We start from the raw sequence: 23,978 nt of genomic DNA on the forward strand, positions 1-23,978 counted from the left end.
TTCCCATTACTTTATTTAAAAAAATAAAAATCCAAGTTAAATTTCTAGATTCTTGAAGGACACTAAGACATTCTCTTCTCACCAAGATGTCGAGAGCATAATGGCATGTAGTCTGAAGGAAGCTTTATTGAAGTGAATAAACTGGGATCTGAGTGCTATACTATGGAACTTGCTGTATTTTTCTTTCCTTGCTGTTCTCATTCTAGATATATTAGGATGGGTGCCAAGCAATCATTAGTAAGCACTTTTCATGTCTTTGTATTTCAGAAAATGCTGACTTGATGAAAGGCTAGGTGACTACCCTTCATTTCTGTAGACATAAAGAAATCATATGCCAAAGTGAGTACAAAATATGGTAGCCATCATTTCTTTGGGATTTTCATTGTCTCAGCTCATGAATTTTATACCTTCTTATAAATTCTAAGAACAATTTGACATTTTCTGCTAGTATCACAGAGCCAGAAGATCCCTGTGAATACTAATGAACTTTTACTGGAATAAATATATTGTGTACAGTGGTGATGCAGTTCACTGTCAAAGTATCTACTACAGATATACTGCATACCATCAAAATTTAAAACAGATGGCTTGGAAGACTACTGATAATTTTACATACTCACTAAAAATTAGAATTCATGGAGCATATTGACTAGGACTGGGAGAATACTTAAGCCTTGCAGGAGCTCAAGCTGCTGTCTTGCTCCTGAGACTGGGGTTAAATCCGTTAGTACCTGCGACACCAGGCCAGGCCCTGAACCCATCTCCCTTTCAAGCATTGCTTCCAAGGCAGTATACAATTTCAGAGAGAAAAGACATGAAGTTACAATAAATTAGGATACTTCGCCTTTTTACTCTGTGCACTTTTCCAGTTATCTGAATATGAATTATGGTTAAGATAAACTCCTGTGGTTCAGCTTTTTACAAAACATTCCTGTCCAGTAGCTTATGTGCTTTAGTTGTATTGTCCAAACACAACCAAACAAATCACATTTTTGTTTTTGTAAAACGATAGCGCCTATGACACTGTTACTACAAGAAAATTGGATTTAATATGTCTTTTGTCATGTTTTGGGTAAGCAAGTCAATGGGGAACTGCCAATCCTTTTTTTGTCTCTCATCAAAAAGTGCCCTGGGAACCTGCATCAGAGCTTTTGCCATACCTGGTATGACCATGTAGTCCTGCACCTCCATCCTTACCAGGATGCTGATCCTTCAGTGGGAACTGAAAGTGTGCAGAATTGTCAAAGCTCCCTGATAGAGGCTGAAGGGAACACCTCTGAGGAACAAGGCAAATAGCAAGGGAGCAAGAGCTGTTGATTAAATAGATACCTGCTAGGGTAAGAAAAAGAAGAAAGTAGATTTTTCTGGGAGAGGTAAATAAAAACTGGAAATGGAGGAATTTTATTGAAAGGGTCAAAATATGGTTTTGGACTGAGTGAATGTATGATGATGTGCAAAGTGATGATATCGGTGTAAGGAACAAAGAAGTTATTCTTCATAAGTACAGTAAGTGTTAATAAAAATCAAGGGTGTCAGGATGAAAAGCAAAGGAAAAAGGAGAAAAAGTGATATAATGGGAACATTCTGTTCAAAAATTAGCTTTGTTGCTATTAATGCATTTCTATTCTACTGTTGGTCAAAAAAAAAAGAGCATGACTTTGTGGTGAAGCTGGTGTTGTTATTATCCACTATGTTATGGTCAATATGTTTCTTATGGAAATAATGTCTTTCTTTTCTTTCTTTCTTTCTTTTTTTTTTTTTTGAAGACATTCTTATACACAAAGACTTTGTTTACGATCAAAATAATTTTAAAATTCCAGCAGATTAGATTGAAATTGTTACCTCGTTTTGCACAACACCAGAGCAAAGAAAAAAATCATAACCACTTTGATTATTTATATCTAAAAAAACCCATTTTTTCTGCCTTTTATTCCTTGTCTGCCTGTGGATTTAAATACATCAAAACTAAAATTTAAGACTAGGAAACAAATAAAGCAGCAGTAAGTGCCAATTAACAGAAAATAAAGACCTCTAAAGTCAGGCTGTAAAAATTCACAACTGCTTTTCCAGCTGCTGCAATGCTAGTATGAGTATTGATTTTATTTTGCTGCAATTTGATTGTTTGCATTTAACGTTTCTCTAATAATTTTGAACAAAACCTGGCCAAGAAACAAAATGAACCCTCAGAAAGCAAAAAACCTAGAACACCAACCACCCTCTTACCCACAAAACTAGCTTGTCTTCCACAATAGTGGTGGCATGGAAGTGTTTCCACAAACTCAGTTTTCATGCTTTTTTGCAAACACTATAAGAATTGAATTTTAACTGAGGTCAGGATGGTTTAAGCTTCAGCACAGTTCACTTTGGGGTCTTCATACATAGTTGCTTGAAATGTAAAGGTTGGGGTGTAATGCTATTATGCATATGGTTTAGATAGGAAAACCACATTCGGTTGCACTGTTAAGGTTTTGCTAATACAATTTTTTAAATAATCATTCTTAGAATAATGGCCTTTTAAGTTTCCCAAAAAATAAAAATAGTAAATTTTTTGCAATTAAAAATACCCCAAGCCAAACCAAAATACCTTGATGCACTCTATAACTTCAATAATTTGCCCAAGACATAGATCTGGTTTTATTTACACAGTTGTCAAATTTCATTGCTGTAAGTCAAGACATAACTAGATCCTTTCAAACTTTGGCAATTGGAACTGCTAGAACTGCAGCAAGATCATTTAGCACCAAGCTTGATTTTCAAAGTTGGACAAAGGTAAATAGTAATTTTCACACTAGATATATCAGTTAGGAGTGACTCTTTGTCCATCTAGAATGAGAATTTGTCCCATTTGTCACATGCACTAAAGTATATTAGGTAAAAACAAACAAACCAAAACAAACCCCCAAGAAACCAACAAGAAACCAAACAGAAAAAACAAACCCCAAAAACTTTTGCTAGATTTCTGAATTTCTAAAACTGCATCTGCTTAAAGTATCCTCTTGATTGTTCTAATCAATATTGTAATTGTGCCTTTTAAGATGTATTTTTAGATAAGGAGTTCCAATTCAAAATAAATCTTTCACCTTACATAAATATTTATTTCCTTCCAAATCTATCTAATTCTATATCCAATAATTCTTGTTTCTATAATATATTGTTTAATTTCTTTTAGCCCAGCTGTTTCACTAGTGGAGAAAAGGAACATCCTACCTACTACCCCTATAGCCCAGTTTCATAAGGCTCCAAAATACCCATTGTTAACATTGCACAGATTTTCAGAGCACCATCACATTACTCCTTTCCTGTATTTTCTTCCACCGTTTGCAGGAGAACTGCCCCCTTTATTGATACCATCCAGATCAGCTGCTGGAGTCACTATAACCTCAAAGGTCTTCATCATCTATTTCTTTGCAGTGCATTTACAAAAAAAAAAAAGCTTTTGAAATCTGATTTACATTCACAATCCTGTTACTCTTGTCTTGACTAAAAAGAAAAGAAAGCAATATTCCTACTGTGGAAAAGGGAAAAAGCCAAGGCATTTGCTGATTTTGTTAAAAACTAGCGTGGTGTCTGTTTTTCTTTGAATATTAAGATTGCACAATGATGGGCTGAAATATAAATTCCTAATATTAAAATAAATATCACCCCCCCTATGAGACTTGACAAGATGCAACCAGAGGTGGTGAGATTGATGGCTGATACTACTGTGAGGCTGCTCTCTATCACCTTTCAATGGCTGGAGAGATCAGGAGAGCTCCCTGATGACTGGAAAAAGGCAAATGTCACACCCATCTTCAAAGAAGGCAAAAAATAGGCTCTGGGGAATTACATGCATAATCAACGTCACCTCACTCGATTGGAAACATTAAGGTTTGCATGCAGATGGCTAATCCCAGCCTGTGGCATCACTGAAAGATAGTAACATGAACATGGGAAAACACTACATATTTAAAAAACAAGGGCAGGGTGGTATGACCTTAACAGAATTCATGAATAAGGGAGGCATTTCAAGAACAATCTCTTATAAATACCAAATAAATTTGTAAAGTTAAAACCAGGAAAAATTGGTTAGGGGTAGACAGAGACCAACTATTTTAGGAGGAAATAAGATGGTAAAGGAGCAGAACCTGGAAAAGGTTGAGGGGGAAGAAGGGAATATTAGGAGGAGAAAATAATGTCCTCAAGGTTTTTGGGAGGTCCCTATTCAGGAGCCCTGTGCCTGATCTATGCAGCTTAGAGCAGGACAACAAATCTGTTGCTGCTCCAACATATATGTCAGACCTACTTCTGTGGTCAGCATGGACTTTAGTGTCGAAGAGGGACCAACCAGATAAGAGACTGAACAATTACAAGCAAATCACCTGGGAGCCATGTCCAGTCTCATGAAGGACAAGATGACTAGGAGTAGCCAGTACATTTACTGAGGCAAATTATGCTTGACCAGCCCAATGAGCTTTCTATGATGGGATGAATGCCTTAGTGGATGGGGGAAGAGGTGGTGTAACTGTTCTTCACCTTGACTTTAGCAAGGTCTTTGATGCAATCTCCCATAGCATCCTTGCAGCCAAGACTGGGAGGTATGAACTGCATGAGTGGATTATAAAGTGGCTGAAAAACAGTATCTGGACTGTCACTGCTTTGAGTCAACCCTGCTTTGAACAGGAAGTTGGACTAGATGACCTTTAGATGTCCCTTCCAACCTAAATTACTCTATAATTCAACAATTCTATGACAGTATCAAATCAACGGATAAAGTTTAGCTGAAGGAATCATAAAAAAGAAGTATTTTTAAATGTATCTTTAAAATTTAAGATGCTGAATTATCATATAGTGTACAGCTGAGAAGTGAATCACATCCTGAATGGCTTCAGATTTTGCCAAGTACAGGTTTTCCTATCATTTAGTATCTATTTGTTTGTTATCTACTGTTTGTTTCACACTTGCTATTTTCAGTCAAATATTGCGTTCCTCACCTGAAAGACTAATTAAACAGACATAGATTTCATGAAGTGAGGCGTGACCTTGAGTCCAGAAAACTTAATGTAGTAGAAGAACTGAAAAGAACTAGAAAACATTATACACTTCCCAAATTCATTTCAAGACTTGAAAGTTACCACCACACTTCAAACTCATTAAGTTCTGTTCCTCTCTCTTTAATATTTTTATGAAGCATCAGGAGCAGACTGAAAGAAAGCACAAGAGACTTAAAATTTGTCATTTAACTGCAAACAGTAGGAGAGATGGGACAGATGTCTACAACAAATTACCACAGCAGTCAATTGGAAATGCTCTCTTTTCAATGAGATTTTAACAAAGTGTAGGAATGACTGTGATCATAACAAAAGTGTTTGGATAACATCAAATCAGTGAACACTTACATCGGGGAGAAGACTAGATAAATAAGCAACAAAACTAGACTTAAAAAAAGTATTAAAATACTGAGATTGACATAAAGGAAAACAAAGTATTTTAAGTGTTTAAGCACACCATCTCACACTTTAATAAAAAAAGAAAGAAAAAGAAAAGAGCTCTTACTCATGGTAGCAGAGACATTCAAGCAAGTTCTGTCCAGCTTTCATAATACATAAAATTAAATGTGTCCTTTTTTATTTTTGGGGTTTTTTTACGGTGTAATAGAAGACATGCCTGTGCTGTGCAACAAAGTGGGGCACAAAGCAAACTAACTGTCATCAAGCTAGTTAAGAAACATGAAGCAGGATAGCTTCATTGGTAGCTGGGAGACAAGTTTTAGCTAGCTCTAGTGTGGATTAATTGTGGAAATGATTGTACTTCTTTCTGGAACAAGCTAGTGTATGTTCTCAGCTTTCTGCTATCTGACTGTTATCATCTGGTGCGAGAAAGCTCAGGACTCATATATCTAAACTTACATATATGTCAAATTAGAAATTCCAGGCTGGGTTTGAACATGAGCAGTGTCTTCTTACAGATACACTATCATTTGCTAAGTAATACGAGGTATTCTGTAAGGTATAGAGGGACTTTACACAACTTAAAATAGACATGAAAAAATCTAGCTTTATACTAAAAACGAGACTCATTCTTTTTGAGTTGACCTTTTGAAAATTACAAGTCTTGCCATGAAAAAAAGTCTGATTCAGCTGCCATTAATTTTCTAGAAGAGACTAAAGTCACTTAAACAGTTGTCATGATCAAGAACATGAACAGTGTTCAGTTCTGAGTCATTAAAATACCTAGAAAATTACTTTTACTCAAAACTTTGTAAGCCTATGGTGGAGCTCAGTAATACTAAAATTTTTTCTGTGGGAGGGTCAGATGGAGTTAATTTTCCCCATAGCAGCCCTCATAGTGCTGTGCTCTGTATTGGTAGCTAGAAAGGCGTTGATAATACACTAGTGTTTTGACTACTGCTGAGCAGTGCTCCCACACCATCAAGGCTGTCTCGCCAACATTGCCCCCCTCACCAGTAGGCTGGGGGTGGGCAAGATCTTGGGAGGGGACATAGCCCGGACAGCTGACCAAACTGACTAAAGGGATATTCCGTACTGTATGACATCTGCTCATCAATAAAAGCTAGGAGAAGGAGGAGGAAAGGGGGAGCATTTGTTATTTATATTTGTCTTCTGGAGCAACCGCTACGCGTACTGAAGCCCTGCTTCCTGGGAAGCAGCCAGACATTGCCTGCTGATGGGAAGTAGAGAATAAAATCTTTTGTTTTTCTTTGCTTTCATGTGCGACCTTTGCTCTTGCTTTATTAAACTGTCCTTATCTCGACCCACGAGCCTTTCGTTATATTTTCTCTACCCTGTCCAGCTGAGGAGGGGGAGTGATAGAGCGGCTTTGGTGGGCACCTGGCATCCAGCCAGGGTCAACCCACCAGAGAGGGAGGAGCAGTAGTGTAGAAGCTGAGGACCTCATTTTTCAAATCTCCCCTTTGTTTGCCTGTGAATTACACTTTGCCAGTATGAAGTGCTGAAAAATAAATGAGTTATTAGTAAGGTGTTAGTATTATTTTTTTCCCCAATATACGTGATTTACACAGTTCTGCTGATGAAGTTGTCTATCGTTGAAGGAATTGTAGGATTGTGTGAAACCTGAGACAGACCCTTGATGAGAAAGAAACAGATTTCCTCCTCTGTATTTTCCTTAGGTGTGAAATGAAAGTAGGCTTAAGACATGAAATCAAATCTGAGATAGCAAATATGCCTTCACAAGCATTTCTTGTCTCAGTTAAGCTAAACAGAAAAAGAAAATTTGCATTTTAGCTGACCTTGCTGTTAAGAAGGGAAAGAAAGGAAGAGTGATCCTAAAAGTTCATCATGCTAAAGAGCTTCCTCCATGAACTGAGACTATGATCGAGTGAAGGATTTTTGTCTGCTACATCAGTATTCTGGTAGGAGGAATATTTGCTATACTTTCTCCTCCAAACAGCTGAGTGACATCTTGGGAGGGAAACCTATTTTATGGGTTTAACAGTCATAGCCCAAAAGACCAATAGCAGGGCTGGGATTTGTCTGGATTCCACAGTGCACTAAAATAGCATTACTCTGTCCTGTCATGCATTCAGTCCTGAATACCTGGTAAACCGCGCCCCGCCCCTCCCCCTTCCAATTGCAGATTAGAAAGATGAACATTGGCAAGTCAGATTTAGATGAGAAATCATCTGACTTTTGCCCTTTCCATACACTCTGGAACAGATATGAATTTCTCTGTATGCCTTTTGGAACAAGGTCAGCAAGTGAAATGTTTTCACAAAAGAATGAGAAAACATGGAGATATGGCAGGCACACATATAAAACCAGGTGACATGATACTAGCAGCACTAACTGCACCAGTACATGATGAAATAGTGAAGAAAGTATTGTCAAATGATCAAGAAGAAAATATCAGACTCAGTCCAGATGAGATTCTGTTTGAAGTGAAAGAAGCCAAATGCATGGAAGATAGTCTATCAAATTGAATCAAGCTAGATCAAGCAAAGTGAAGCTGTAGACAACATGAGACCTCCTAGAACAACAAAACCAAAAATTGCAGAGCATCCTAGAGTTAATTCTTCTTTTTATACAGTACATCCCACATGAGACACTGAGACAAATGTTATGTGAGAACCTATCAAGACAGTGTTTTTATCACTGCATGATGTTATGACAGTTCAGATTGAAACATTATAGAATAGCTATACAAATTTTAATGATACCAGCAGTCACTAATCAAAGCAAGTATATTTAAGAAAACATACAGGATTTTGTCTGCCACAAAGGAAAACAATTTTTGTAACTTCTTATAGAGCTGCAACAGAAATAAAACAGAGTTATGTTCAGATCAAGAAGGAACTACTGGATATTGTTTGCTAAAAAACCCAATCATCTCATCAAGATATGCATGGAGTAAAGGCTGAAGTACTGGGAACTTTGAGGTAACATTGTCTAAAGGTTTTGAAAAGCGCTTACAAAATTACAATGGATATATCAGACCCATGAACAGGTAAATATTTGTTGCAAGCAGATTTGAGGGATTTAAAGTGTAGCATGTTGTGAAACCCAAAGATGAAATGATGAAAAAAGTAGCATTTAATGCAGATGAGACCCTGTGCTATATACAGACATGTGAAGCAGCAGAGAAGGACACAGAAAGATCCCATAACAACACCTTGTCCATGATTTTAAAGATGAGCTGGGCATGCAGAAGACTAAGTAAATCCTAATATACATCTGTATATAGCCTTGAAGGAAAGTTTTTCTTACAATAACACCTGCTGATGGCAAGCAATCAGATCATTATTCTTGGCATTATGAAAGAGGAAATACTTAACATTTGCATGAGCTGACATCAGGCTGTTCAGAGTACACAACCTTGTGCCAGGCACAAATTTGCAAATTTTAGTTTATCATAGTTTAGGAATATATGAAGAATTTCACAGGAGGAGGCCCCAAGCAATCAAAAAGGAAAGCTTTGCTCTCATGAGTTCACCTCATAGCTAAACTATTTTCTTAATATGCATTTGGTACTTTTCTGAACATGAAAAAATTTTAGTTCTGCCAGAAAGTCAGATCTAAATTGTAGTTTCGGTTTTCATAATGAGTTAGAGTGACCAAGTCCCACTAAGAAAGAAATAGAACATTTTGTAAGATATGGGGAGTAAAACTCATTCATTCTTATTCTAGGTATTCTCAATCTAATGAAATGGCTCATTCCATTAAAATATGGATTTTTGTTACGTGATGAGACATTCAGCTTGCTCTTCTGGAACAGGCATACATCAATTGTGCAATGGTGTCCTGCCCTGAACCGCTGAATGATGATTGTCAAAAATAATCCTTCCTTCCTTTATATGAGTTGCTTTATATGCACGGATAGTACCTGAAATGGTTCACATCAGTGTGACTATAGGATGAGAAAATACTGATTGAAAAAATGCACAACAAACAGAACTATGGAGTGACAACAAGAGTTAATCATCTTTTCATGTTCAAGAGCATAAGGAAAGACAACTGGGTTATACTGCTGTAGCATAGTCTGCTGCTATGGCTGTAGACTACAGCCACAATGAACCTTGCTGATGCAACAATAGAAGGTATAAAAGTATTGGGAGACACCAAAATGTGTAATGGGAATGGACATAGGGAAATTACCCAATATCAGAAGACACCTACGAGCAATGATCAGTGGTTGTATCCAAGGTCCCCTACAGTTAGACTTGACACTAGTGTCTGCTGTTACACAGGCTGCACCAAGACCACAAGGGCATGGGTAAGAATTAAGAAGGTGGAGACCTATGAGATAGATTTAGACAGGGTCCCTATTCCTGCATGCAGGAGTAGGCTGAAACAGGTTTACACTGGTTCCCAAATATAGGAACAGATTGAAATAGGATTAAAGAGTCAGTTCTAGTGGGTAAAGTTTGACAACCTCCAGAATAAGCTGTGGAAGGTTAATTAATAATTTTTCAGAAGTTCTGTAATATTCTGTTCACGCCTGAGGGCTGGATGATGAGGACATTGACTAAGATGTGATTTAGTGGGAAAGATTTTAATAAAGACAGCACAGGCCTAAGTCAATATCCTTAGTTTCACTCTAGGCTCCCAAGACATCAAAGGCATTATTTTCATCATGACTACATATACACAATTCTTGTGGGTTTTGTTTGTTTGCTTGCTTTTGAAAGAAGACAACTTGGTAATTAAATTTGTTCTTTATCATTACTTTATGTTTTGTTCAACATAAAAAATATCGGATCAAATAAACTTTCTCAAAACCTGGCCCTGACGTTGACAGCTATTTTACAATAGTAATTGATCTTATTTGGGGAAGTATTCAGCAAATAGTTATATGAGTTCAGCAAATGTAAAAGTCATCCCCACAATAAACCAACATCTATGACATCTCACAGGTTTTATAGGTTTGTGGATAGGTTTATGGATAAATATTTTCTGCGGATTCAAGTATTTGCTTATTTAAATATATATTTTGTTTAAACTTACATGATAATGATAATTCTTTATACAGCATTTTGCAAGCGTGTTTTTGCTTTTGCTTAAACACTATTCAGAAAAAAAGTGGATTGTTATACCAGAAGAATACAATAGTCTTTGAGGTACAACATTTAAGTGTTGAAAACCATACAATACATAGTTATTACGGCTTATCAGAACTTAAATACCTTGCTGTCTAAGTCTCACTTCGATAGACAATTACATGTATATTACTGAGTTACAGTTCTCAGATTATTTACTCATGGTGCAATGCTGATAAGTACAAAACATTAGAATGTGCATCTGCAAAAGTTACAACGGGCCAAAGAATTTTCTATGAAGTGTATCGCCCTTTCTGGTCCAGTAATGTGAACATGCAATATCCAATCTCTTAAAAGTATAAGACTTGAAATATAGTTTGAATATATAATTATTATATGTATGTAATATTTGTTATTTTTAATGTCTCATTAGAATATATGTTAAAATACCAAAACATTCCCACTTTTTCATTGTATCAGTACAATCTCTGGGGTTTCTCTAAGACAGCCATTGTCCTTGCCTAGAATGTTTTGACTCACATTAAAACTCAAGTCTTTATAGACTTGCCAGAAGCAAAATAAGAAACATTTCCAGTTGTTCCTCCACTATACACTTTAAAACAAGATAGCATTACTTTCCCATTATCCTGCACAGATATATCCTGCTATTATGGTAGCTGTTGGTAGGTGGGTAAGAGTAACCAGGTTGCTTCAATAAGTCACGAGTAACGTTCATACAAATGCATGATTGTTGTACTTATGTGCTACTGACTGAACGCTGATGGCAAAGGAAAAACTGAATAATCACTAATTCCCTTTTGAATTTCCTTTCTTAGTGTACCACTGATGTAAAGAAAGCTTAGTCACCAACAAAATTTGCATAAATGTGTCATTTTTCAAGCCAAAGTGCATTTTTCACAAACGAGTTCACTAAAGCAGCATAAGTATTTATTCTTTTTTAAATACAAACATTCATGACATAATTAGTGCTGTCTGGATTTCAGATTGAGGTGAAAAATTGATTCACTCTGGATAGTCCTAGTTCTGCAAATATGTAAAATGTCTCAGTGTTGATCGACATTACAAATATGAAATAGAGAAGATCTGTTTTGAGTAGAGGCAAGGGAAACAAAAGGAAAAACAGCCCTATTGTCACATCAATTCAATTTACAACAAAGGTATACGTTGAGTCTCTCTAAAGGCTCTCTTTATTACCTGTTCTTCTCTTTGGATGTTTTATACTGGGTAGCCATCATTTAGAAAGCCCCTGCAGGGCTTCTGTGCTTCTCAAAAGGATGTGCAATAGAGTATGTCACCCAAAATAATTATCTGCAACCACCATCTTACCTTAGGCTACATGTCAATATGCACTCACTTGGTACTCAGAGACTGCATCTAATTTAGACCTGAAGGCAGACATACGTGAATAATACTTACAGCAACAAAACAGGATTGAAGCTACAGTGGAACTAATTTATTAGTTAAAAAGGACATCAACTGAAGAACTACAGTGTCTTTCATACTCTTGGTACTGTAATCTTTTTCCTTTCTCTCAGCATCCAAGAATGAAATTCCATAGTGTCTTAAAGAAAGCAACAGAAGAGACCAAAAGTACTAGCCTTGCAGCATTTAACTTGTTTTCTCAAGGTGCCTGTGAGGTGGCTCAGGTCTTATTCTGATGCAAATCAAAACATATTCTGAGGTTAAAGGAATTAAGATGGTTTAAAAATGTGTGTGAAAGAGGAAAGAATTTAGGTCCTATAATTATAAAATATATGGCTATGAACTATAAACCAAGCAAATCAAAGGGACATTATGATGTGGATGTTGCTATGATAGCTACACAAGAATTATAGATGGAAGCTGTTACATATATTTGCCAAATGCACAAGGTAAACAGGAATATATAATATAAAGTTATGGAACATTAAATGCCTTTTACATGGTATTTAGCTTCACAGAATTCATATGTGCTGGAATGGATAAAAAAGCTAAATAGCGTTACTGTGACCCTTGTGAACAACTACAAAGGCAGGAGAAAACATCAGGTGAAGAACTGTATTCTCTATCACGTACCCACAAGTTTCACTCTTGCTGCAGCTTGCTCCTCAGCCCACAGCTGCAATGAGGGACTTGCACCATCTGCTTTGGAGCAAGCAGGTCTCTAGTCCTCCTCTCACCACAGAGGGGTGAAATCACCCTTGGTAAAGCTCACAGACAGACTCGGTATTTCCTCAGAATAATTCTTATTCACTCTGTCTCTTTGCCCTATGTGCAAGGAGGCAAATATGGGCAAATGTTCTCTAACTGGTAGATGTGTTTGAATGGATGAAAAACTTTTGAGGTGATGATACAGCAGAGGGGATTATGTGGGTGCATTCCACAACTGGGAACGTAACTTGCAGTTTTGTCCTAGACCAACTTGAACATTTTCTTGGCTCCAACCTGAAGCAATTCACAAAATAATCATTGTGAAGCAGACTCCTATGCCCAATACTGACCTGTCCCTGCCCTGTGGGCAGGAAAACATGCTATTCCCATGAAGATATAATATCACTTCAAGAAACCACACTGAACTTCACAATAATACCAATATATTTCGTAAGCATGTTTTTTTGTGTTCCTTTACAATCTCTTCCCTACAGTTTTTCAGATCATGTTGCACTTCATGGAACAGAAAACTTGGAAATAATCACACAGCTCATGAAATCCACTTCCCTGAAGTTACAATATCCACTGCATAGCCATTACACAACACTGGCCACCAAACACATCAGTAGGAGCTTGAGAGTTGTCTGAAGGAGACCAGCAGGCCAATTATAATGACCCACAGGAAGCTGGCAATACTGACGGCACTACCAATGCTTTAGATTTGTACTTCTGAGGAATTTGTTAAATGAAATGTCTTGTTATGTACCTATGGAGCCTAACACTTTGGGATTCCACATCAGAAGAAACATTTAGACAGGCTTTTCAGTGAACTGTGTAGCACTATATACAGCTATAGGAATTTACAGGTTCCATTTTTAATTTCAGTTACATACATGTAAACAGTCTCTGACTCACAGGTAAAGCCGCTGTAGAGGATATCATAATTTTGAATGGCAGGACTCCATAGAAGACAGGAGCTAACATAAATGGTCAGTTTGCCAAAACCATGAAAGAACTAATGTATATTAATAATGCAATCTAAATTAAATTATTCCTTCTTTTGTGAGGTGCTGAGTACTAGAGTGTATAGTAGTATCAGGCATATACTATAGGATAATCTTTTTCAAATATTCATTTGTTCAAACAGCTTTCCACAACTGACTACGATCCAGCCCTCATTATATTACTATGTATTTGGTTTGCGCGGCAAGGTTTTGGTAGCAGGGGGGCTACAGAGCTGGCTTCTGTGAGAAGCTGCTAGAAGCTTCCCCTATGTCCAATAAAGTTAATGCCAGCAGGTTCCAAGACGGACCCGCCGCTGGCCAAGGCCGAGCCCATCAGCAACAGTGGTAGCGCCTCTGGGATAACATATTTAAGAAAGGGAAAAAAAGTTACAGGGGAGTTGCAGTTGCAGCAAGGTCAGGGAAGAAGGAGGGGGAGGAGGTGCTCCAGGCACCGGAGCAGAGATTCCCCTGCAGCCCGTGGGGAAGACTGTGGTGAGGCAGGCTGTCCCCTGCAGCCCGTGGAGGTCCACGGTGGAGCAGATATCCACCTGCAGCCCGTGGAGGACCCCACGCTGGAGCAGGTGGATGCCTGAAAAAAGCTGTGACCCTGTGGGAAGCCCACGCTGGAGCAGGCTCCTGGCAGGACCTGCGAACTCATGGAGGAGGAGCCCATGCTGAAGCAGGTTTGCTGGCAGGACTTGTGACCCTGTGGGGGACCCACGCTGGAGCAGTCTGTTCCTGAAGGACTGCACCCTGTGGAAGGGACCTGCACTGGAGCAGTTCATGAAGAACTGCAGGCCACAGGAAAGACTCAGTTGGAGAAGTTCATGAAGGACTGTCTCCCGTGGGAGGGACCCCACGCTGGAGCATGGGAAGAGTGTGAGGAGTCCTCCCCCTGAGGAGGAAGGAGTGGCAGAAACAATGTGTGATGAACTGACCGAAACCCCCATTCCCCATCCTGCTGCGCCGCTCAGGGTGGGGTGGGGGGGAGGTAGAAAGTTCGGGAGTAAAGTTAAGCCCGGGAAGAAGGGAGGGGTGGGGGGAAGGTGTTTTTAAGATTTTATTTTATTTCTCATTATCCTATTCTGATTTGACTAGTAATAAATCAAACTAATTTTTCCCCAAGTCAAGTCTGTTTTGCCTGTGACTGCAATTGGTGAGTGATCTCCCTGTCCTTATCTCAACCCACGAGCCTTTCGTTTTATTTTCTCTCCCCTGTCCAGTTGAGGAGGGGGAGTGATAGAGCGGCTTTGGTGGGCACCTGGCATCCAACCAGGGTCAACCCACCACATACTAATTATATTCTAATTCCATTTAAAAGAAAATTCAGCTATGCTAATCAAGTTTATTTGTACATCTGTAAAAGGATTTTCTTGTCCCCTTTCCATACCTTGACTGTTGAAATAAAATAATGTGTTCTGTTTATTTCAGAATGCAAGGCTCTCAGGTCAGAGAACAAAGTCATTTTTCATCGAGTAGTTTCACAGTAATGAGTCTACCTGTTACTTCCATTCAAACACACAATTTTCACATAAGTTATTCTTCTGGGTCATAAAGACAAGCAAATTTTATCTATCAGCTCCTCATTATTTTGAGGCGACTGTTAATGTCTACTGCTAATAAAAAGAATTCATAGAAACAGTTTGTCTAACGAGAAGTACCACCTTTACAAAGGTGGGTTTTTTTGTCAGACAATACCAATGACAACTGTATTTCATATACAGAAAGAGTAAATGAGGTTTGGAACAGATAAAAGAAAATTTCACCTTGCTTATTCTTTATATTCCTTGATACATCAGGAATTGAGGCATGAAATATACCATCACAAGACTTTGCAGAATAATCAAAGTATTTTAAGATTATACAGTTGAAACTTAGTATTGAATAAACTTTCTGTTATTATTAAAAGATTTGAAGAACTCAAGTAATTATTGGTCCCTTAATTTCTTTTACAACAACTTCACTTACCTTCTATACAAAGCACAAAAGTACTCTGGGTAGAGCAAGGGCATCTCCTTGTACAAAGCACTTGGCATATTATAGATGCCACAAGAAATACTAAAAGAGACTAGCAACAGTAGTCATAATAATAACAGATCTATCTATTGCCTTAGGAAAACACAGTTTAAAAAATCTGGTCAGACCAGTGTGCAAGAAGCTGTAAATAATGCACTGATGGCATTACATGGCCTATTGCTCGGAGACCACTGCTCCAGGAAACATCTTCTAATAATGCCATCCCACAGACTGACTTTGCTGCCTTGCTTTTATCACTTGAGTTCTTTTATTTCACTCATATATATAACTTTTCCTAAAGAAGTTTTGATCTCCCCTAAAATGTAATTGGATTTCTTTAATCTGTTTTTCTTTTGAACCCAAAATACAGGGGTTATAAAACTTAAAATTACTGTTGAGCAACTGTGACAAAACAACAACCCATCTAACACAAATGCCTCAGTTTCCACAAATAATCGGAAAAACAGATTTCCACAGCCTGAGAAATTGAAAATGAATAAGCCATATCCATTCTTTATGACTTGTTACAGTCAAAGCTCTAGCTACACTTTACCTTTTCCTGACATAGCCATTACAGACATGGGTTTGGAACTGAGCAATATAGTTCAGCGGTCTAGTGAAAGATCTCTGGCTCCTACGAAACATCTTGCTGTACTGTCCATCATTACTACATATATGACAGATGGGGTTATACTGTACTCCAGATGATTTTATCATTGACAGCCTCCATATCCAATTGCAAATAGCTTTCAGAGGTAACACTTACAATAACAAACAACCAGATCTTACATAAGCGTTCATGACAAAGCACTGGAAAACAAAAATGTTACACTTTTTCTTTAATTTGGAGCTCAGATGAACACTGTCCACAACATTATGTGGGAATAACTTCAACCTAAGTTTTTAATAATAAACTTCTCTAAATGAATAACAACATTACAGTTTGATTTGGTACAATTTCAAGGACTAACAAAACTCATTCTTTTGCTTCTATATAAAATGTGACAGACCACTGGGCTGGATATTATTTTAGATTCATTAAATGCAAGATAACCACATCTATTAGATGAGTCTTGTTATATTACATTAAATTTACTAACTAGAGGCTAAGAGAAAATACTGATATTTTCCTCACATGAGTAATCCCGTTCACTACAATGGGATTACATAAAGAAGCATAAAGGAGTCAGAAGTGATGTATTTAATAAATCAGCAGTTTATAGCACTAAACATTTTGTAATATCTAGGTAACATCTAATACCTTGAAAATTCTGACAGATCCAACATCCTGGAAATAAGCTTAGATAGAAAAATGGCAAAACAAACTTACTAGTCCCCAAGGCACCAGCAGCAGATGATATTTCAAATAGAAAGGAAAGAGAAAACAATATTTCAATGATATGAACAAGCCCTTACCTAGTGGCTGCCCTGCGATGATCCTGGCATTCTCTCCCGCCACTGCAGCCCTCGCGTGCCTCTCGCTCATGTACTGTACAAACGCATAACCTTTGTGCACTGAGCAGCCAACTATTTTCCCATACTTTGCAAAGATTGCTTCGATGTCGCCTTTTTTGACAATGGCTGTATTCAGATTGCCGATGAAGACTCTGGAGTTGATGGACTTTGGGTCATTCTTATTGGTGACGTTGCTGGTCTGTGTTTTGCCGGTCATGGTTGGATCACTTGGCTTTAACCCTTAAATAAAGAACAAAGAGAATTATGTTTCAAAGCATACAGTTATCTCTGACTTTGGATGATTTTTCCAGCAATAATTCACTTTTTATTTTTCACTTAGGATGAATCTAGACTCAGAAGAGTTATACTTTCTAAAAATTGTTATCAATAAAACCAAGGTAGCACATTTTAAAATACTGTTCATAAGTGAAATTAAGACTTCTTATTTTTATAGATATAAAATATACCAATACAGCTCTTAATACAATGCTGTGATAGTAGAGCTTTACTGTAATCACATGTGGATTTCTGCTTAGAAATTCAGTATTGACTTTTTAAGTAACTAGCCATCTAGAAACTGCAAAGCAAGAGAATGAATCATTATCTTATGTCAAAGAAATGAACATTCAAGGCCATGTAGAGAACAAACTCTAAAAATGAAAGACAACTCTGCTTTTGTTTGGTAAGTGTCAGCCAGAGCACATTTCTCACCAGTTAAATGTCATTGTGAGGAGTGCAGGGCAGGTGACATACAGTTCTTTACTGCATTCAATATTTTTCTATCAGAACAATTTTCCCTATTAATTCAGTACAAAAAAGAAAAGAGAAAAGACAGGGGAAGCACAAGTGGCTTATGTTCCTAGAATTAAAAAGTATGAGAACAAACTTCCTTAATTATAGGAACACAGATTTGCTTGCTGCTTTGCTCTTTCCTCTGAGGTCACGAGTCTAAATGCATCCTGGCATATCTCAAATGGAAATATCCACATGGATCCTGGGAAAGATTTGGCAAAAGAAAAAAAAAACAAAATTTTTTGTGTTCATCTAGCCTCACACTTCTGAAGCACACCTTATTTTCTTAACATGTATGCAAATTCAACCTGCCAGCAGGTCCCTCCATTTACATCAATTTACTTAGATGAAGGTGAAATGCAAGAAGTTGTCCCATGTCGCTGCTGGGTTTTCTTTAGCTATATTAGACAACAGAAGTGTCAAAAATATGCATACTTCTAAATAGTGAAAACTTATTTTCTAAGGAGGAGGTCATTTAGGCAGCAGTCAAATATAGGCCATGTCTTGCAGCTAAGAATTATGTTACTATTTTTTAACCTGTTCATACTTTTGATCATATCACAGTAACAGCTTAGGCAAGAAGAGAACCCAGTTAAATACTGCTCACAGTTAAAGCTCAGTGCATTTCTTAAGATGAAAAGGAATAATGACCTCTATTCTGGACACCTAAAGCTTGACACTAACTAGCAGAAGTTTCATATTTTAAATAAATAGCTACCATATATCAAGCTAGATTGACGAAAAAAGAAACCATTGTTACTGAACTCCGCACAATTCTTGGTGAACAAAACGGCCACAGCCGCAGCCATCAGCACTTCAACTGTCTCCATCACACAGGATCCAAACCACACCCTTCAGGTAAGAACGCACAATGGAGACATGTGGGCAGTCCTCCTGAGTCGTAGCAAACAATCTGCTTTATTAAACGAACACATGCAGTGGAGCTATCAGTGAAATAACTTTCACTTGCCTAACGGCTAAATATGACAGCTTACTTCCTATTACAACATTTAGAGAAAACACTGCAGAAAACAAGGAAAAATATGTTTTCTTGTAAGTTTATCAATTTTAAATACATTCTAGAAACACAAGATACTGTATATATGCGCAAATTTAATCACAGAAAATGAGGAAAACTGCCTTGACCAAAAGCCTCTGAGCTTTATCATAAGACTGACTCAATACTGTGTATTTCTAGATTGCTGTGCAGATCATGCATGTTGAAGTCATGTCTATATATAGTTAACCTGAATATCGTGAAGTCATAATAGTACGCTTGGTACCATAATAGTTTGAAGACAAACCACCTCCAAAACATGAATATAATGCACAATGAGCTCCCTGTTGGCATGAAGTAGACTGCTGATATTATCTAACTAGCAAGTTTAAACCCATCTTAGATATACCTGTACTTACACAGGAGTCAAAGTGACAATAGCATAGCCATGTTAGCTTAAAGACACCTAATGACCCAAACTGAAGAGGTAACATGGCAGAATAGCTAGACATAAAGATAAAAGTTAATGCAGTCAAATAGCTGGTGAACAGGGAACCACTGGTATCCCCTGTGGTGCCAAGATGCATAGCACTTCAGTGTGCAAATGCCACTTCTGTTGGGAAAACTTAACATGGACAGTGTTGTGTTCATCTTTGTGAAGATCCAGGAAAAAAGCTGTATCTGTCCTTATATACTTCTTAGCATCTTGTTAATGTTGTCTGTGTACATTTATCAGCTGTGTAGCTGAACTGATTTTACTAAACTCACAGAGGTAGTGTCTCACAAGTAAGACCACTGGTCTAGAAAGCAGTAGGCTTGTCTGGTAGACCTCTCTCTTCCACTAGCCTGCTGTGTGACTCTCAGTAAGACACTTTTTTGTTCCTCTGTTCCTTTTTAGACTTCAGACTTGCATTTTTTTGACTAAGAGCTGTCTCTCAATGTATTTTTATGTAGCTTCTAACACAATGATGTGACCTCAGCTGGTACGTTTGGGCACAACCGACACACTAACAATAAGAATGACAAGGGGACAAAATCTACAGAAAAGCTTCTGCCAGACAAGACTTGTATGAAAATTGTACACAACAAAACTCTTTAATTATTACCATCACAACTGTTTTCAAAACACGAGAGTACTACACTCTCTATTTCCTCTATTGTTTGGCCATTTAACATGGAATCTAGTGAATTATTCCTTTTTTTATTTCATAAAAATCCTCATTTTATTTTTCCCCAGTTTTGCCGTGCACGAATTTAAATAGACTTTGAATAGGACATTGAATATTTCTCTTTTGTAGTTCTTCTTTGCAATGCAAATTTACAATATTTTTATAACACAAAGAAAAGTAGTTGTCTGGTGGGTTCTCTCATATTCAAATGAGCAGTCAGGAAAACGTGCTGCAGAAATTCAAAGGGTGAGAATAATATTAACATGTGAATAATTGAGATTTGATTGCCTTGCTGGTCAAGGTACAATGCTATTGTGAATGTTTCATAAAAATCAAAGATACACGGAATCTTCCTTACAATGAGAAAAAACTTATGGTAAGTTTTACACCTCACTTACAATATGCATCTGTGAACACTGAATTATACCTATCTTCTCTGAGCTATCAGTAAAATCACAAACATTGTAACTCATACAACCACAGAAATAAATGAAACTGTGAGAGAAACATATCTGAAATCATCTCATTTCCTTGCAGCCTTTAATAAGTTATCTTGCTAATTTCCTATTATTGCAGTGACCCTTTCTGGTAATAAATATCCTCTATATGCCAAACATATCTTTTAAGAAATGTTTTATGAATAACTTCTAGCTCTCAATACACTTCATCATATTTATTTGTTCAATACACTTCATTATATACAGCATTGTTTTATGCTGTAGCTGATTTAATTATTCTACCCAGAACTAACTAATTTAAGTCTTGGTATACTTGAACATAAAAGTTATGAATTAGACCATTTCCATTACTACATAGATCTCTGATTCAAAGAGTAAATTTTGCAAACCTGTTTTAAACATTAAAATTTCTAACATGTTAAACAGGAATGAAAATGCAAATGACTAAAATGAGATTCCTACTGTCCAGCACACACATGGGACAAGTCTAAACCTGTCAATATGAAGTGCTGAAGAGGGGGGCGCATTTTAAGCCCTGGCTTCCTTCACTTTTCCAGCATTTTCTGACGAAGTTGGGTTAAGTACCAGCATGACAAAGCATTGCTTTGTGGCTGCAAAACTCATCTTCAGCTCATAAGATGAATATTTGAACCCACATCTCCCATTTCATAGATGTTTCTCCTTTGGCACTGTGCCTAACCCCAGAACAGTGAAGACAACGATCCCTCTTACAGTTGTGCTGTGTCCCAGTGCAGGGAAGAGCACAGGACTTGAAGCAAAGGGAAAGGGAGCAAGTTGTCATATTCTACATCCCAGTAACTCCCAGGCATTTCTTTTGGGGGGGGTAGGGGCAAGAAGGGACCATGATAGTCTTATTGGACCTCTGCTTCCTATGCTGTTTACGCATTTTACCAATGACTCTTCACAGTAAAGTGCAAAATTTTTCTTTGAAGAGACAACATTTTGGTCAAACTGCAAAACAATTCGGGACATACGGAGACTTGAGGACCTAAGCTGTTTAAAGGGATTTTGAGAGCGATTCACTTCAGCATCTTCCTAGTTGTACAACTGTTTCTCATCTTAAAAGACTGACTGGAACTCATCAGCAGATTAAATTTCTACTGAATACTGAAAATTTGTCTCTGAAATTGTCCTTATGCATTTTCCTACACCGAATAGACCAATGAGGCCAATGAGTAACAATTCTGTTAGAATTAAATTCTCAGATAAATCTCTTTAAAAGAGGTTAGGAAAGATTTACATTGATGGTTTGGGGATTTTTTTTTTTGTAAGATCTATACTTAGTTTCATTTTTAAAAAATTTGCCTTCAACAAGTTTAGTAATACTTTCACGAACTTCTACATATTTATGTGCTTTTATCTCGGAGATATTTTCTTTTCTAAATAAAACATTTGCTTTTTTTAAGAAAATAGAAAAAGTCTATATATTTGAATTAACTAAATATTACTTGCAGTGACTTTAGGAAAAATTAGGGTCTACTGAGGAAAACTAAAACAAGGAAACAGAAAATCTTTAAAGAAAACTTAAATGTTTTCTGAAAATAGATTAGAAACGTGTTACTTTATATATAGAGAGATTTAATATCAAACTTCTATGTACTTATTATATTTACAAAGAAAATGTTAGGAAAAATGAAACACATTTTCATTTCCCCCCCAAAAAAAAAATTCAGTTTGAGATCATGTGTAGAGCTGAGCCAGGAAATAATCACCACCCTGTATTAGATCTGTGTGACAGCAAAAGACTAATTCTGTGGAGAAAGATTATTAACTGTGAAAATTCCCATCATTGGCAGCTTATTCTAAGCACCATTAAATTCCAAATCTTAATTTTTACTATTTACAATAATAAAGTTTGCACAGTACGATGCATAGTACACATTTGATAATTACAAATCCTTCCAAGAAAGACGGAGAAAGACCTAAAGAGACACGTGGTTGGACAGTGGTGTCTGTCTCCACAATGAAATCCACAGTAAAAAGTACAGCCTGTAAAAAATTAATTGCTAGGTAGTTTGGGGGTCGAGCTGAACATAGGTGTTCTGGCAAATATCAAACTTCACAGCATTGGTCCTTAGGTGGACAAAATGCAGCACTGTAACACATGGTCAGTCTCTGACCCAAAACACATGGTGCTCCCTTTGGCATTTCCAAGCAACTTATCTCTGCCCCTCTGTTATCCAGCCTCAGTTAATAGCGGAACTTTTGTAAATATCAAGATTCAATCCTTGCTTTAATAGTTGAGCTTTTCTGTGACTTAGTGTCTTTAAGGTTTAAGAATCAATAAATATTAAAATGTTTATCGAGAAAAAAATTTAAGGGCATAATATATTTTCTCTCCTTTTGAATTACTTTTTAGCAACAGTGATAACATTAATACTTTTGTAGTGTTGCAGACAAATTTAAGATGTTTAAACATTGGAAATGTCCTTCTGTGGGTGAAATGTCCTACATAGCATAGATTTATCTTGCATTGGTACTAATATTTTACAGAGAAAAATCAATATTCATGTTAATTCCTTTAATAAGCGGTCATTAAAAACTATTTTATCTCAGTTAAATCAATCCTTGACAAACCTCTATAGAATTTTACATACCTGTTGGAAGTAAGAATATTGGATATTTCATGGTGGGGGGGAGAGATGGAAGGAAGGAAGAGAGAGAACAGAAAGCTATCAGATAAAATATATTTTGTCTTGGAAAATGCTTTCTTCTTTGTATTTTAAATTCATTTTTAATGAATTACTATATCTAGGTCACACAAATAAAGAAAAAAGTTATTCATAAGATCGTTAGTTAAATCCACATCACAATATTCTGGCTTTTCCAGTTCTCATTAAAGTCAAAGAATCTGCTTCCCCTCTCTCCCCCCAAGATATCCTGCCTTTTTATTTTTTTATTTTTTTTTAATGGTTTAGCTTTAAGTTTTCCTTTCAATTATTTTTAGGAAGGGCTTGACACATCATGTCTATAACACAGACAACGCTCCCTTCAAGCTGGCATTTCTGGAGCCATATAAATGACAAAATGCATCAATATTTGCTATGCCACATCCTGTAGAAAATGAAGGACTAAAAAATAAAATGATGGAGCAGATCGCACTTCATCTCCTGTTGTCACTCTTCTCAAAGAGACAAATACTCTCTCTTTGGGGAGGGTGAATAAAATGTATCTACTTTAAAAAAAACAACAACCCCAAACTAGATATTAATAATGCCATACAGACAAATATCATAAATCACTTTTAGGAATATATTATTTTGAGTTAGTTGTTTAAACTTTTGAAAGAGTAAGGGGGAGATGTGCACCCTGTCTCAGGAGCAGCACCACCTCCAAGGAGGGAGATGAAAGAGGAGAAGGTCTGAGGTCTGTACAGGTGGACAGAAGCTACAGCTTCTTATTGACCTGCACTAGCTCATGGTGCTG

General features: G+C 37.1%; 1 protein-coding gene across 1 annotated transcript in view; it reads right to left on the reverse strand.

Annotated features, from left to right (window-relative positions):
* RALYL (RALY RNA binding protein like) overlaps window positions 1–17,335 on the reverse strand; it is a 211,744-nt gene extending 194,409 nt beyond the window's left edge. Inside the window, exon 1 of the mRNA XM_050891900.1 lies at window positions 17,077–17,335. Within this exon, the coding sequence (XP_050747857.1) occupies window positions 17,077–17,332 (256 nt within the window). The 5' untranslated portion in view covers window positions 17,333–17,335. The remainder of the gene's footprint in view (window positions 1–17,076) is intronic.
* Between the last annotated feature and the right edge of the window lie 6,643 nt (window positions 17,336–23,978).

This window comes from Gymnogyps californianus, chromosome 2, assembly GCF_018139145.2.
Source record: "Gymnogyps californianus isolate 813 chromosome 2, ASM1813914v2, whole genome shotgun sequence".
Classification (NCBI taxonomy): domain Eukaryota; kingdom Metazoa; phylum Chordata; class Aves; order Accipitriformes; family Cathartidae; genus Gymnogyps; species Gymnogyps californianus.